At 46.3% G+C, this 16,283-nt stretch overlaps 1 protein-coding gene across 3 annotated transcripts in view; it reads left to right on the top strand.

Annotated features, from left to right (window-relative positions):
* Nucleotides 1–9,745, top strand: part of ELAPOR1 (endosome-lysosome associated apoptosis and autophagy regulator 1) — a 77,055-nt gene extending 67,310 nt beyond the window's left edge. For 2 of the 3 annotated variants that reach the window (XM_019956939.2, XM_019956938.2), the window contains 5 exons: nt 208–309; nt 4,493–4,619; nt 4,697–4,875; nt 5,609–5,774; nt 6,892–9,745. In XM_019956939.2, coding sequence (XP_019812498.2) covers nt 208–309; nt 4,493–4,619; nt 4,697–4,875; nt 5,609–5,774; nt 6,892–6,960 — 643 coding nt within the window. In that variant the 3' untranslated portion in view covers nt 6,961–9,745. Of the gene's footprint in view, nt 1–207; nt 310–4,492; nt 4,620–4,696; nt 4,876–5,608; nt 5,775–6,860 lie in introns of all 3 variants that reach the window. The other variant, XM_070785978.1, reaches the window with a different exon arrangement.
* Nucleotides 9,746–16,283: the final 6,538 nt, after the last annotated feature.

The following is a 16,283-nucleotide window of genomic DNA, read 5'->3' as shown; positions in this document are numbered from 1 at the left end:
AGACATGACTGAGCAACTGAGCACAGCACAGCCTTTCCTAGACCAGTGCATTTCCCCTTGACCGGATCTCCCTGACCCCCCACTCTCTCCTATGTGTCAGACCAGACTTACCCAGCCAGGTATCTCTTTCATGCTGACTTCACTTAGCAGCTCTCCAGTGGCACCAATGAGTGACTCCTTCCCCCATGGCGGCTGTTTGCTCTGCAGGTCCAATGATGTGACCCAGTCTTGCAGCTCTGGGAGATCAACTACCATCCGAGTCAGATGCAGTCCACTCAAGCCTGCTCCTGGAAGTCTGTCTCTGCCAAGGTAAAGGGTTGTGACACAGCCTCCCTTCCTTGGCATCACTCCATCCCAAGAACCAAACAGAGATTACTGAAGAAGAGCAAAAGAGAAAATAGTCTGAGCTCCATTAATGGGCTCTTGGGGACACAGTCATGGTTCCAAACCCTAGATCTTTAGATGTCAAGGATGGAGCAGAAGAGTAGAAGTTACCCTCACTCTTTAGAGCATGTGGGCAGCTGTGTAGCAGAGTGACTAATGGCCAGGGGCAGATTCAATTCCCCTCCTATACTTGCCAGCTCTGTTATGGATATAGTTCTTATCTTCTCTAGGCCTCTTCTTCTTTATTTGCAAAATGGGGATGATAAGAAATTCCTTCAGGGGGTTGTTATGAGGATTAAATGAGATAATGAGACTGGAGATAATGAGATAATGTGCTTAGTCGCTCAGTCACTCTTTGTGACCCCATGGACTGTAGCCCTGGATTCTACAGGCAAGAATACTTAAGTGGGTTGGCATACCCTCCTCCAAGGGATCTTCCCAACTCAGGGATGGACCCTGGCACCCACACTGCAGGTGAGTGCTTTACCATCTGAGCCACCAGGGAAGCTCAATGAGATAATCAGTTCAGTTCAGTTCAGTTGCTCAGTTGTGTCTGACTCTTTGTGACCCTATGAATTGCAGCATGCCAGGCCTCCCTGTCCATCACCAATTCCCAGAGTTCACTCAAACTCACGTCCATCGAGTCGGTGATGCCATACAGCCATCTCATCCTCTGTCATTCCCTTCTCCTCCTGCCCCCAATCCCTCCCAGCATCAGAGTCTTTTCCAATGAGTCAAATCTTTGCATGAGGTGGCCAAAGTATTAGAGTTTCAGCTTTAGCATCAGTCCTTCCAAAGAACACCCAGGACTGATCTCCTTTAGAATGGACTGGTTGGATCTCCTTGCAGTCCAAGGGACTCTCAAGAGTCTTCTCCAACACCACAATTCAAAAGCATCAATTCTTTGGCACTCAGCTTTCTTCACAGTCCAACTCTCACATCCATACATGACCACTGGAAAAACCATAGCCTTGACTAGACAGACCTTTGTTGGCAAAGTAATGTCTCAGCTTTTGAATATGCTATCTAGGTTGGTCATAACTTTCCTTCCAAGGAGTAAGCATCTTTTAATTTCATGGCTGCAGTCACCACCTGCAGTGATTTTGGAGCCCAAAAAAATAAAGTCTGACACTGTTTCCACTGTTTCCCCATCTATTTCCCATGAAGTGATGGGACCAGATGCCATGATCTTCGTTTTCTGAATGTTGAGCTTTAAGCCAACTTTTTCACTCTCTTCTTTCACTTTCATCAAGAGGCTTTTTAGTTCCTCTTCACTGTCTGCCATAAGGGTGGTGTCATCTGCATATCTGAGGTTATTGATATTTCTCCCAGCAATCTTGATTCTAGTTTGTGCTTCTTCCAGCCCAGCGTTTCTCATGATGTACTCTGCATAGAAGTTCAATAAGCAGGGTGACAATTTACAGCCTTGACATACTCCTTTTCCTATTTGGAACCAGTAAGTTGTTCCATGTCCAGTTCTAACTGTTGCTAACTGACCTGCATATAGGTTTCTCAAGAGGCAGGTCAGGTGGTCTGGTATTCCCATCTCTTTCAGAATTTTCCACAGTTTATTGTGATCCACACAGTCAAAGGCTTTGGCATAGTCAATAAAGGAGAAATAGATGTTTTTCTGGAACTCTCTTGCTTTTTCAATGACCCAGCGGATGTTGGCAATTTGATCTCTGGTTCCTCTGCCTTTTCTAAAACCAGCTTGAACATCTGGAAGTTCACGGTTCACGTATTGCTGAAGCCTGGCTTGGAGAATTTTGAGCATTACTTTACTAGCGTGTGAGATGAGTGCAACTGTGTGGTAGTTTGAGCATTCTTTGGCATTGTCTTTCTTTGGGATGGGAATGAAAACTGACCTTTTCCAGTCATTGCTGGCATATTGAGTGCAGCACTTTCACAGTATCATCTTTTTGGATTTGAAAGAGCTCAACTGGAATTCCATCACCTCCACTAGCTTTGTTCGTAGTGATGCTTCCTAAGGCCCACTTGACTTCACATTCCAGGATGTCTGGCTCTAGGTGAGTGATCACACCATCATGATTATATGGGTCATGAAGATCTTTTTTGTACAGTTTCTGTATATTCTTGCCACCTCTTCTTAATATCTTCTGCTTCTGTTAGGTCCATACCATTTCTGTCCTTTATCGAGCCCATCTTTGCATGAAATATTCCCTTGGTATCTCTAATTTTCTTGAAGAGATCTCTAGTCTTTCCCATTCTGTTGTTTTCCTCTATTTCTTTGCATTGATCTCTGAGGAAGGCTTGCTTATCTCTCCTTGCTATTCTTTGGAACTCTGCATTCAGATGCTTATATCTTTCCTTTTCTCCTTTGCTTTTCACTTCTCTTCTTTTCACAGCTATTTGTAAGGCCTCCCCAGACAGCCATTTTGCTTTTTTGCATTTCTTTTCCATGGGGATGGTCTTGATCCCTGTCTCCTGTACAGTGTCACGAACCTCTGTCCATAGTTCATCAGATCTAGTCCCTTAAATCTATTTCTCACTTCCACTGTATAATCATAAGGAATTTGATTTAGGTCATACCTGAATGGTCTAGTGGTTTTGCCTACTTTCTTCAATGAGATAATAGATCCTTCTTATTATCGAATTAGTAAAGGTTAGGGAATCCTACGGAGAAGGCAATGGCAACCCACTCCAGTACTCTTGCCTGGAAAATCCCATGGACGGAGGAGCCTGGTAGGCTGAAGTCTATGGGGTCGCATAGAGTCGGACATGGCTGAGCAACTTCACTTTCACTTTTCACTTTTCACACATTGGAGAAGGAAATGGCAACCCACTCGAGTGTTCTTGCCTGGAGAATCCCAGGGAGGGCGGAGCCTGGTGGGCTGCCCTCTATGGGGTCGCACAGAGTCGGACATGACTGAAGCACCGCCGCAGCCGCCACCGCTGCCGCCGCCGCCGCCACAGCAGCAGCAGCAGCAGGGAATTCTAAGAATCTCTCTACAGCTGAAAGACCCAATTTTGAATTTAATAGCCAAGGGCACTAAATCAAGGAATCTTGAACTAATTTGATTACAGGAAGCCCCAGGCTTCCCTGGTGGCTCAGTGGTAAAGAATCTGCCTGCCAATGAAGGAGATGAAGGTTCAATTCTCCAGGAAGATCCCCTGGAGAAGGAAATGGCAACACACTCCAGTACTCTTGCCTGGGATACCCCATGAACAGAGGAGACTAGTGGGCCACAGTCCATGGGGTTGTGATAGAATCAGACATGACTTATCAACTAAACAACAACAACAACCTTTCCCCCTACCTTCCTCTTTTCACACAACACTAACATCTTGAGGGTATCCATGTCTTGAGGAAGATGGTTTGGAAAATGATGCTGCTAGGCAACGACTGATCAGGGAGATGGGGAGCCAAGAGGCACACTGTGGCCCAGCAGTGGTGTTAAAATGTATGGTCACTAATATTCTTGTTGCAAACATTACAGTAAAGTACATTGCAGACAGCAGTGACCTGAAGTTCATTCCCAAACACTGGCCCCTCACACCCAACCCTCCACAGGAAGCTCTACACACTGCTGTATTTAAAATGGATAACCAACAAGGTCCTACTGCACAGCACAGGGAACTCTGCTCCATGTTATGTGGCAGCCTGGATGGAGTTTGGGGGAGAATGGATACATGCACATGTATGGCTGAGTCCCTTCACTGTTCACCGGAAACTCTTACAACATTGTTTGTTAATCAGCTATACCCAAACAGAAAATAGAAACTTTAAAATGAAGGGAAAAAGTGACTTTTGCAAAATGTCCCATGTCCATGGGGAGAACAGGAGCTTCTGAGGGGTTAGTTGGGCAGCTGTGCTAGAGCTCAGACAGCTTACATGAGTTGTCATCTGATGTCCGCAGAAACTTACGGGCAGAGGGTGGGGGCCCTGATGAAGGCTGGAAAGGCCTCCTATCATCAGGGAAATCAGAGAGCAAAACTAAGGCTAAGAACTAGTTGGAAGGGTCATGATGGAACTGACAATTTAACAAGGAGAAGACGGATCAGGCAATTTATGAAATGATAGGACTCCACCCAGATCTTCCCAACAGTCCAGCAAGCATGCGCTCAAGTCTCCTTTCTGCTCTGTTAGCAAGTGCTCCGATGGGACCTGTGATGGCTGTAACTTCCACTTCCTGTGGGAGAGCGTGGCCGCTTGCCCCCTCTGCTCAACTGCCGACTACCATGCTATCGTCAGCAGCTGTGTGGCCGGCATCCAGGTAGGCGTCTCTCCTTGGGGACTTCCCAGGAGACAGGCGAGTGTGATATCTGAGTTCCTTGTTTTTCTCCCCAACAGAAGACTACTTACGTGTGGCGAGAACCAAAGCTGTGCTCCGGTGGCATCTCCCTGCCTGAGCAGAGAGTCACCATCTGCAAAACGATAGACTTCTGGCTGAAAGTGGGCATCTCTGCAGGCACCTGCACCGCCATCCTGCTCACTGTCTTGACCTGTTACTTTTGGAAAAAGAATCAAAAGTATGTGATGGGTTTGGGGATGGCCAGGGCTGGACTGTTGAGCTGGAAGGAGAGTATCTGAGAGTATAAATTCACACGGCTGCTCTTTGGTATTGGCTACAGTCCCTGTGACTCTGGCCAGAGGCTTGTTGAGCTACTCATCCAGGATATGCCTTGGTTATCCTGACTCCTAGGGGCTTCCCCAGTGGCTCAGCAGTAAAGAATCTGCCTGCTATACAGGAGACATGGGTTCAGTTCCTCCAGGAAGATCCCCTGGAGGAGGGCATGGCAACCCACTCCAGTATTCTTGCCTGGAGAATCCCATGGACAAGGGAGCCTGGTGGACTACAGTCCATGGGGTCACAAAGAGTCAGACACAACTGAAGTGATTCAGCACACACATACGCACCTCAACTCCTAACAGGGATGGTACCACATGGCAGTCTATGAAAAGCTGTTAGATGTCAAAAGAAATGCAAAAAGAATTATTAATTTGCTATTATTAATGGTAAAAATGGTTTTACAGTTTCATGATTTCTGTTCAGCTTTGAGATCATAGAAACACCTAGATTTAAGAGAAAAGATCCTTGACTTGGGAATCAGATTCCCTAGCCAAATCCCCGGCCTAACACCATTTTGCTACGTTTCAGTTCCATCACCCATGGTAAGGGAATATCTCCTTTTAGCCCAACCTTTCTCCTTTTCCTTTTATTACAGTTTGGTGTCTTGTCTTCCCCATTCCCTTGTTTCATAGGCTAGAGTACAAGTACTCCAAGCTGGTGATGAATGCTACCCTCAAGGACTGTGACCTACCAGCCGCTGACAGCTGTGCCATCATGGAAGGCGAGGACGTGGAGGATGACCTCATCTTTACCAGCAAAAAGTCACTCTTTGGGAAGATCAAATCATTTACCTCCAAGGTAGGGATGATGGCCAGTGCGCTGAGGTCACCCTGGAGGCCAGGAGAAGACATGAGTCCTAGGACACTGAGACCCCCGACTGTTTAGGGACCACTGTTCTGCTCCCTACCCTCCATTCTCTTCTATCCTCCCGCCTTGAGAATCCTGGCTTCTGTCTTCTGTATTTTCACACAAATGCTTTTTCCCCTGAGGCCCAGGACTGCTCTGCACAAGGCTCCTTGTCTGCCAACATGCACTCCAGTGGATGGGCTGTTTGGGCCTTTTAACTTCCAGAAGGAGTACTGAACCACCCATGTGGTTCAGAATCAACCTCGTTCCCAAAACACAAAACAATAAACCAAAACCCTTTTTGTATTTTGGAGAGAGGGGAAGGGATGACCTCTAGGATCAACTTCCAGTAGAAGTGAGGCTCTCCTTTGGCCAGTGGAGGGTGCTGTCCCCTGGATGTCAGGCCCCTGTCCTTTGGGGGCTGAGTCACAGCTTCATCTAAGTTGTTCACTCTTGAACAGTTCTGAACTGGGAGAGCTGACTCTGGGTGGGTGGGTGAATGAGTCTGAAGCTCATAAATATAAGACAGACCACACTGTCGCTGGGCCTGGGGCAAGCAGAGAGCATTCGAGTGATTCCTCCAGGGCCAGGGCCCTCTGCAGCCCCATTCTGCCAGCACCCACAGTTCACTGCTGCCCTGACCAATTTATCTAACCTGGGTGGGGAGGGTGGCAACAGAAAAGGAAAGGAAGATGGGTAGGTGTTTACTTGGCCAAATCTCATTCCCTTTGTGCTGACCTTGCAGGGTGACTCCCTTGGCCTCCTTAGACCCTAAATGCTTTTTGTTTAACCAATAGGAGAACAGTTTACCCTGGGACACTTAGGTCTTTCTGGAACTTCTAGAGTTTGACAAAGATGCAAAGCAAGGGGTTTAAAGATATTTCTCATCCTCTGACTGACTGAAGGGAGCAAGAAGAATAGAGGCCATCTTATGTCCGTGTTTCCACGAAGCCACTGAAAGCAGAAATTTCAGGAGGGTTCTTTCTGTCACCTCTCTTCCATTTCTCTCCTTTGTTCCCCAAACTTGCCCATGTGCAGCAGCCAGCTCCTGTCACCATCTCTCTTTCAGAGGACTCCTGATGGGTTTGACTCGGTGCCACTGAAGACATCCTCAGGAGGCCCAGACATGGACCTGTGAGGGACACTGCCCTGCCTCACCTGCCTCCTTACCTGGACACATTACCTTGCAAGCCTGTGGCAATGTGGGTGCCACCTTCCTGCAACACCCACTGCTGGAAATCTCTTCGTTGTGGCCTTATCAGAAGAAGTTTGAATTCCAGATCTTTGTTTTTTTATAGAGTACCCAAACCTTCCTTTCTGCTTGCCTCAAACCTGCCAAATATACCCATACTTTGTTTATATATTACTCCCTTGCTTGCATCTTGTTTCCCAAAATGGACCAGCCCTCAGAGCCATAGCTTCATCTGCTCATATTTCTTATTGCTCTGGAACAAAAGTATTTCTCTCTTTTTAAGTATAGAAACGACTCCTCCTGTCCTCTTATTTCAGGGCAGAAGCAGCCAGGAGTTTCCCCTGATCATTGCCCTCAGCTCATGATCTCTCTGGGAGAGAGGCTGGGTGAGGAGGGTATTGGCATCCCCTGATGGATCATCTTCCTGGTTGCCTGGATTCGTCTCTCCTGGATAACTGGCTCCAACTGGTATAATGGACAGGCTGGGGCCAGATGAGTAAGCCCTGGGTAAGAAGAGGCTTGACAAGCACAAAGAGGCAATAAAGGAAGGTTTTATTTTGTTTTTTAAACTGGGTACTTCATTCCCTTTTCTTGAGTAAGCTATAACTGTTCTCACTGGAGCCAAAGGAAAAAGTTTGTCAAGAAAATGCCCAAAGCCCTGATGGATCTCTTCTCCCCCTAGCATCGTCTTTTTGGTTTTTTTTTTAAACCTCCCACCATCTCCCTATGACACTAAAGGGAACCAGGTAAGCCCCAACCCCAGATGTTCTAGCTTTATTCTCTATTTGCTTTTACCTAAAAATGACAAAACATTGCCAGTGAGGAAAATTCCTCATCCTTGAGTACCCCATACCTAAAGGCTTGGACCATATTAGGGAACACGCATATTATATTTTGAAAGAACACAAGCAGGTCAAGGTTTTAATGGGGCCACACTGGAAAACCAGCCCACAACAGGCTGGACCTGAGGCGGCCATGGTGCCTGCTTCTAAGCTTAGTTCATCTGCTCGGCCACAGAATAAACAACCTGTAGGCTGGCCAAGAAGGCATGGACTTCTAGCCCGTGCCCCAGCAGTAAGTAGATCCAGACCAGTTTTCTAGGAGGAAACACGGGGGAGTTAGACAAGGTGTTCGCCAAACTGGGAACCCTCGCACTTTCAAGCCCCTGTCTTTCCCTGCTTCTGCTAAAAAACGAAAATGACTTCTGGCCCCACCTTCTGCTAGCACTGTTCTTAAAGTTGAGTAAGAGCATTGTTCTTAAAGTTGAGTAAGCCTTGTTCTTAAAGTTGAGTAAAGTGAATGGCCTCTTTGCCCTTTCTCTGGACTTTCACAACAAGTGTAAGTGATGAACTTTAACTAGAATGGTCAAAGCAGAGCAAGAGTTTCAGTTCTCTTTTTCTTTCGACCAATGGCAATTCTCCTCCGCTCGCTATTTGGCTAGAATGACGTCCTGGTTCAAGGGCCCAGTTGCCCATGGTTTGTCTCCTTTCTCAAATGGCCATTTGGCGACCAGCTGGTAGGTCAAGTTTGGAGATGACACTTGTAAATGCTGCATAATGATCCACCCCTGCTGCCCTGGCAATGGTCTTATAGAAGGGTCTTCGAGAACTGGAACCCTGCTGTGACTTCTGGCCAGAAACAGCATCACTGAAGGCAGGCAGTCCTTTTGATTCAATAAATCTAGAAGCTTTTCTTTGGTATCTAATTTCTTCCTCCTCTTGTGGGACTCAGGCTCTCAGAACCTGTGGCCATGGTGGAGTTTCTCTCAATGGAGGCAGATAGTCAGCTTCTGAGTGCCAGCCTAAAATTTTCCATAGACTCAACAATGCCCCGGGCATCTGCTTTTCCACCAAATAACTATTTTGTGACAAAGGCCACAGAAGGTACACAGACTGTGCTAGAATCAATCAGAAAAAAATACCTACCCCGTTGATTTCTTTATTCTGACATCTTGAAACCGAGTGATCCTAGAGCAACCTCAAACTCCACTGACTTAATCATAATACTTCAAAGATCTCCTTTCTATATCCCTTAGTGTACTGATTTCTGCAAATATTCCCTGCATCCTGCCAGGAACTTCTGAGATATGCTATAATGGTCATCTGTTGCTCCCCTAGCAACTTAGAAATGATAGATATTTTAAAATAGCTCTATTGAGGTATAATTCAAATTCCATGCAATTCACTCATTTAAAACATACAATTCAACAGATTTTAGTATACTTACAGAATTGTACACCTATTACCATAGTCAAATTTAGAACACACACGTGTTATTTTATATGGGAAAAATATTTAGTAAACTAAGACTATAGTGTTTTGCACAAGCTTTTAGGGGAGGGAGAGTGGGCTCAGGAGATAAAATATTAAATCCCTTTTAGTTACCTAGAGCCCAAGAATACACATGTAACTCTTATCATGTAGATGTCACCTGTATTTGGCTGAGAGTACAAATGAAGACTGGTGTATTCAAGGACCAGGGGATTTCTTATGCCAACAAAACTTTTTTTTTTTGTCTCACTCTGCATTGAAGATAAGACAGACTATATTTATACAACAGAGAGTTTGTAATGGATTTTTCAACTTTGTGAAACCAAATTTTTATCTCATCAAGACTGATCGGATCTCCTTTTTACTCTGTATTCCAAGAGTTTGTAGTTTGTTAGGGGATGGGTATCGCGTGTCACACTTTTTTTGTGAAATAAAAATATACCTTTCAGTTGTTTTTCTTAGACAGGTTTGATGGCTGGATGAGTGAGTGAGAAATGGTAAATGCCCTTAAAACTTAAGCTGAAGAGGAGGACTCTGGAACCCCAGAGTGGCAGAGAAGAGAGCACACTTAGGAGCAAGAGGGACCTCTGCCACAAGCATCTCACCACCTGCTGAGGAATCAGCCATCCATCAGAGCCTCAGTCTCCACAATAGTAAAACGCCCCTGATGATGCCTGACCTCCCAAGACTGGGTGAGGATTGGAAAAGAGGACATGTAAAACACCGAGCACGTCAGTTCCATTCCCCTCCGCTTCAGTTTTCTCGTGGGTGGCACTGAGGCCAGCCACGTAACCACGAGCCTACAAAGACAGGTGAAATTAGCTTATTTGGGTATGGTATTGATTATCATGGACTAGATGTGGATAAAATCCTAGAGGACATCAAGGACCCACCGTTTCCCAGTGCAGCTGGATTTTCCTGCTTCCGTGCTTTCCTTTACTCCAGTTGAGGGCACTTAGTCCCTACAAAGAATTCCCTCAGCTGCTTGGTTGTGACCCACATTTGTTTGGACTGGGTGGTACCTGGGTGTTGTTATTGTTTAGTCACTAAGTTGTGCCTGACTCTTTGTGACCCCATGGACAGTGTAGCCCTACAGGCTCCTCTGTCCATGGGATTTTCCAGGCAAGAATACAGGAGTGGGTTGCCATTTCCTACTGCAGGGGATCTTCCTGACCCAGGGATCAAACCCTGGTTTCTGGTAAAGGTGGATTCTTTACCACTGAGCTACCAGAGAAACCTGGGTCATACAGGTGGCTAACTAGCTCATTAAATTTTGCTATACCATGCAGCCTGTGGGATCTTAGTTCCCCAATCAGGAGTCAGACCCAGGCCATTGGCAGTGAGAGTGCTGCTGCTGCTAAGTCACTTCAATCGTATCCGACTCCGTGTGACCCCATGGACGGCAGCCCACCAGGCTCCCCCGTCCCTGGGATTCTCCAGGCAAGAACACTGGAGTGGGTTGCCATTTCCTTCTCCAATGCATGAAAGTGAAAAGTGAAAGTGAAGTCGCTCAGTCATGTCTGACTCTTAGTGACCCCATGGACTGCAGCCTACCAGGCTCCCCGTGTCCATGGGATTTTCCAGGCAAGAGTACCGGAGTGGGGTGCCATCGCCTTCTCCGGCAGTGAGAGTAAGGAAGTCTTAACTACTGGATTGCCAGGGAATTCCCTAAATATTTAAATATTTTAAATATTACCCCTGCTTATAGAATAATATCTAAAGTCTTAAATTGTATTTATTTTTGGCTGTACTGGGTCTTCACTGATTCGTGCAGGCCTTCTCTAGTTGCAGGGAGCAGGGACTACTCTCCAGTTGGCGTACTCAGGCTTCTTACTGCAGTGGCTTCTCTCGTTGCAGAGCACGGGCTCTAGGGCGCGTGGGCTCAGTCATCGTGGCTCACAGCCTTAGTTGCTCTGTGGCATGTGGACTCTTCCTGGACCGGGGATTGAACCCATGTCCCCTGCATTGGCAGGGAAATTCTTAACCACTGAATCACCAGGGAAGTCCAAAATCTAAACTAAGAAGGAAAATAGGAAAGGAAACTCGCGTTAATTAGACATGTCTACATATCAAGCCTGAACTAAGTTCTTTCATAACATTGCCCACCTGGTTCTCAGAACAGGCCTAGAGGTATGTATTAGCCCCACTACAATAGGTGAGGAACAGATTTAGTAATATGGTATACATGGTCCCTAACTGCACACACTTATACTCTGTGTGTGCTTGTGCTAAGTCCCTTCAGTCGCGTCTGACTCTTTGTGACCCTATGGACTATAGCCTGCCGGGCTCCTCTGTCCATGGGATTCTCTAGGCAAGAATATTGGAGTGGGTTGCCATGCCCTGCTCCAGGGGATCTTCCCAACCCAGGGATCCAACCTACAGTCTCTTACATCTCTTGTAACGGCAGGCAAGTTCTTTACCACTAGCACCACCTATTCCACACCATACACTCTAACCATATTGAACTTTTCACTGTTCCTCAGTTACAAGCTCTGTCATACCTCCCTGCCTGGACATATGCCTCTCTAACCACACTGAACTTTTCACTGTTCCTCAGTCATAAGTTCTGTCATACTTCCCTGCCTTAACGTATGCCTCTGCTTTTGCTTTCCTTTTCACCTGATAGACCCCCATCCAGTTTTCAAAGTCACTCCACTGTGAAATCCTCCCTGGCTCATACACTGGGGCTCCAAGAGTGAATGAATAATTACCTGGGGGTGCTGCAGTTCACTGACATGAGTTCAGCCATATATTGTAGTTGTCCCAGGGCATCAAATAAGCAGCAGATATGGCCAAGCTTCAAACTGGGACTGGAAGAGTGGAAGGGGTGAATGTGTGAAGTGAAACACATTGTCAGGTAACCAGGCAAGAAGATACTAAGGACTTGGACTAATACTTAAAGAAGACATTTAATTAAGAACCACAGAGCCACAATGGGTATTGGAGAAACAGAGAAATTGAGGCTTTCTCAATTTGATACAGGGGCTTCCCAGGTGGTGCAATGATAAAGAATCCGCCTGCAAATGAAAGAGACGCAAGAGACGTGGGTTTGATCCCTGGGTCGGGAAGATCCCCTGGAGGAGGAAATGGCAACCGTATCCAGTATTGTTGCCTAGAAAATCCCATGATAGAGGAGCCCGGCAGGCTACAGTCCATGGGGTCTCAAAGAGTGGGACATGACTGAGTGACTGAGCACAGATATGATTCAGAGTGATGGGAGAATTGACACCTCGCTCCAATTTGAACAGAGGGAGAGGCAGGGTCAAAGTTCCGCATGTCCAGGCAGCCCTCCCTGACCATTTTTAAATGGTTCCTCCTTGTTGCACAAGTACAGCAACAGCAACTTCCTGTTCAGTTCAGTAGAAAATTATGAAAGAGGGGAATACCAGACCACATGACCTGCCTCTTGAGAAGCCTCTATGCAGGTCAGGAAGCAACAGTTAGAACTGGACATGGAACAACAGACTGGTTCCAAATAGGAAAAGGAATACGTCAAGGCTGTATATTGTCACCCTGCTTATTTAACTTCTACGCAGAGTACATCATGAGAAATGCTGGACTGGAAGAAACACAAGCTGGAATCAAGATTGCCGGGAGAAATATCAATAACCTCAGATATGCAGATGACACCACCCTTATGGCAGAAAGTGAAGAGGAACTGAAAAGCCTCTTGATGAAAGTGAAAGTGGAGAGTGAAAAAGTTGGCTTAAAGCTCAACATTCAGAAAACGAAGATCATGGCATCCGGTCCCATCACTTCATGGGAAATAGATGGGGAAACAGTGGAAACAGTGTCAGACTTTATTTTGGGGGGCTCCAAAATCACTGCAGATGGTGATTGGAGCCATGAAATTAAAAGATGCTTATTCCTTGGAAGGAAAGTTATGACCAACCTAGATAGCATATTCAAAAGCAGAAACATTACTTTGCCAACAAAGGTCCATCTAGTCAAGGCTATGGTTTTTCCTGTGGTCATGTATGGATGTGAGAGTTGGACTGTGAAGAGGGCTGAGCGCCGAAGAATTGATGCTTTTGAACTGTGGTGTTGGAGAAGACTCTTGAGAGTCCCTTGGACTGCAAGGAGATCAGCCCTGTGATTTCTTTGGAAGGAATGATGCTGAAGCTGAAACTCCAGTACTCTGGCCACCTCATGCGAAGAGTTGACTCACTGGAAAAGACTCTGATGCTGGGAGGGATTGAGGGCAAGAGGAGAAGGGGATGACAGAGGATGAGATGGCTGGATGGCATCTCTGACTCAATGGACGTGAGTCTGAGTGAACTCCGGGAGTTGGTGATGGACAGGGAGGCCTGGCGTGCTGCGATTCATGGGGTTGCAAAGAGTCGGACACGACTGAGCGACTGATCTGATCTGATCTGATGCAGAGTATATCATGAGAAACGCTGGGCTGGAAGAAGCACAAGCTGGAATCAAGATTGCTGGGAGAAATATCAATAACTTCCTGTTACTGTGGGTCTAACAGGAGGGAGTGGGCAGTAGAACTGGAGGTGGTGCTGTCAGTTCCTGCTGAAACAATATGATCAAGGTTTCTGGACAATGAGAGCCTAGAAGGGTGCTGAACCAATCTGAGGGGAGAGGTGAGAGTAGCAGAGAAAGATTCCAGGAGGAAGGAGGAATTAGCCAGTTTGGAGAACAGGAGCGGGAAATGAGAGTTCAAGGCAGAAGGAACTCACACAAAGGTTCAAGGCCAGGAAGGGGAGCCACAAAGAGCTCAGGATGCAGAGCTTAAGGGGGAAATGCTAAGAGAGAAAGAGGGACCATATTGGAGAAGTTGGTAGGGGGCAGATCAAGAAAGGCTTCGCAAGCTCTGTTTGAACATCTCCTGAGGCCAACAGGTAGGCATTGAAGTCTTCCTTCCACCAGAGGAATGAGAGGACAGGGCTTGCTTATCAAATCCTGAGCTCTACTCCAAACCCAAAAGAGCAACAGAAGAGCAAGGAGGTGCTAAGGCAAGGTCCAGGAGAGCCCTCCCACATTAGCCAGCTCTGAACTGGTGAAAACCACGGATGGCATCTCTGCCTGGGTGCCCACCCTCTTTCCAGCTCCTTCCCTGCAGGTACTTGTTCCCCCTGGGCTGCCCACAGGCTGCCCAGGACCCCCATGGTACTATCTCACCTAGGATTCTGTTTCCTGAACCGAACCTGTAACAAGCTTCTAACCCCTCACTCTACTCCCTACAACTCATTCACTCAACAGGGATTTAGTAAGTACCCACCAGTGTAAGGTGTGGGGCTTCCCAGGTGGCGCTAGTTGTAAAGAATCCATCTGCCAATGCAGGAAACTCGATACCTGGGTTGGGAAGATCCCCTGGAGGAGAGCATGGCAACCAATTCCAGTATTCTTGCCTGAAGAATCCCCATGAACAGAGGAGCCTGGCGAGCACAAAGAGTCAGACACAACTGAAGCGACTGAGCATTTGAGTGTAAGATGCTGTGCTAGGTCCTGTGGAGATAAAGATGTAAATATCCAGTGGTTTCTGCCGTATAAGATAAAGTCACATATTTTTTTTTTTAGCCAGATTCCTCAAGGCCCTGTTTTCTGCTAAGGAATGCTAACAAAGGGACAAGCCCAAACATTGGACTATCTTAGATACTTATCAGGCTTCTCTAGTAGCTCAGATGGTAAAGCATCTGCCTGCAATGCACGAGACCCGGGTTCGATACCTGGGTCAGGAAGATCCCCTTGAGACGGAAATGGCAACCCACTCCAGTATTCTTGCCTGAAGAATTCCATGGACAGAGGAGCCTGGCGGGCTATAGTCCATGGGGTTGCAAAGAGTTGGACACGACTGCAAGATACTTAACACACAAGCAAGATACTTACCAGTAATCAGGCTTTGGTTCCATTACTTAACTTCCCTGGGCCTCAGTTCCTTCATACAGAAAGTAAAGGATTTGGGGTAACTCTTTTCCAGAAGGGGTTCCTTGAACGCTGGAGTCCTCAGATGCAGCACCCAAGAACTATTCTCAGTATTAAAGTCTAATAGAAATCAGTCCATTTGAAAATGGTATGGCTTCACACCATCACTCCGTAACAAAAGTATTTATGTTGATATGTGTTAGCTTCTGACAGGAACTATTCAGTGTAATAACATAGGTATTCCCTGCTAATAAGAAAATTCTAATTGGCAGCCATACATGGCTGATTATCAAGGGAAAATGAATCATTTTTTAAAAATCATGTTAGACAAAAATATTTCAAAACATGGGGGACAAGAGGATGAAAAGATTATGACTAGGCTAGTAAATAAAGTCACCTCCAACTCTAAAAATCCTGTGATTCTGATAAATGAAATATCCTATTAATTTATTACACTTACCAGGTAGCGTGAGCATTTTAAAGCGGGATGTCTGTAAGGATTTGGGAATAGGCATACTGTTCCTCATCCTTCCACTTTAGATGTCTGTAATCTAACAATAAAACTAAAGGTGAAAATTCCTAAGGAAATTCGGAGAGATCAGAATTTTAAGGCCATCCTTCCAATTAGTTTGATGACCTCCTTAAAGTGTTAGCTCAGTGACTTTCCTCCCCTCAGCCTGGGCCCCTGAAGCCTCAGGAACACCCATCACTGTTTTGAAACTTAGCAAACAATACACTTTGGCACTGCCTTCACTGAAAGGAAAGCAGTCAGCTCCCATCAAACACTTGCCCTCAGAAGATTTCAGGGAACCCAACACTTTGAGGACAGTCCTCTTACACACTTTCTTCAATGACTGTAGCTCCAACACTTCCTTTACACTGGTTTTAAATCTAACATCCTCGGTATGCAGAACCTAGGGGGCCAAACCCAGACAATGCGTTTCTCTAAGTCTCCCCCTGAGTCTCTACTAGTCAGCTCCACCACTGGTATTAGCCATGTCCTACACCTCAGAGTTGGCTTGGCAGAGCTTTGCTGGGGAGTAGAACAGCAGGCTGAAGTCCATGGGGTTGCTAAGAGTTGGACACGACTGAACGACTTCACTTTCACTTTTCACTTTCACG

This window comes from Bos indicus, chromosome 3, assembly GCF_029378745.1.
Source record: "Bos indicus isolate NIAB-ARS_2022 breed Sahiwal x Tharparkar chromosome 3, NIAB-ARS_B.indTharparkar_mat_pri_1.0, whole genome shotgun sequence".
In the NCBI taxonomy this organism is placed as follows: Eukaryota; Metazoa; Chordata; class Mammalia; order Artiodactyla; family Bovidae; genus Bos; species Bos indicus.
The sequence above is the reverse complement of the archived record's forward strand: the minus strand, read 5'-3'. Positions and strand labels throughout refer to the sequence as shown.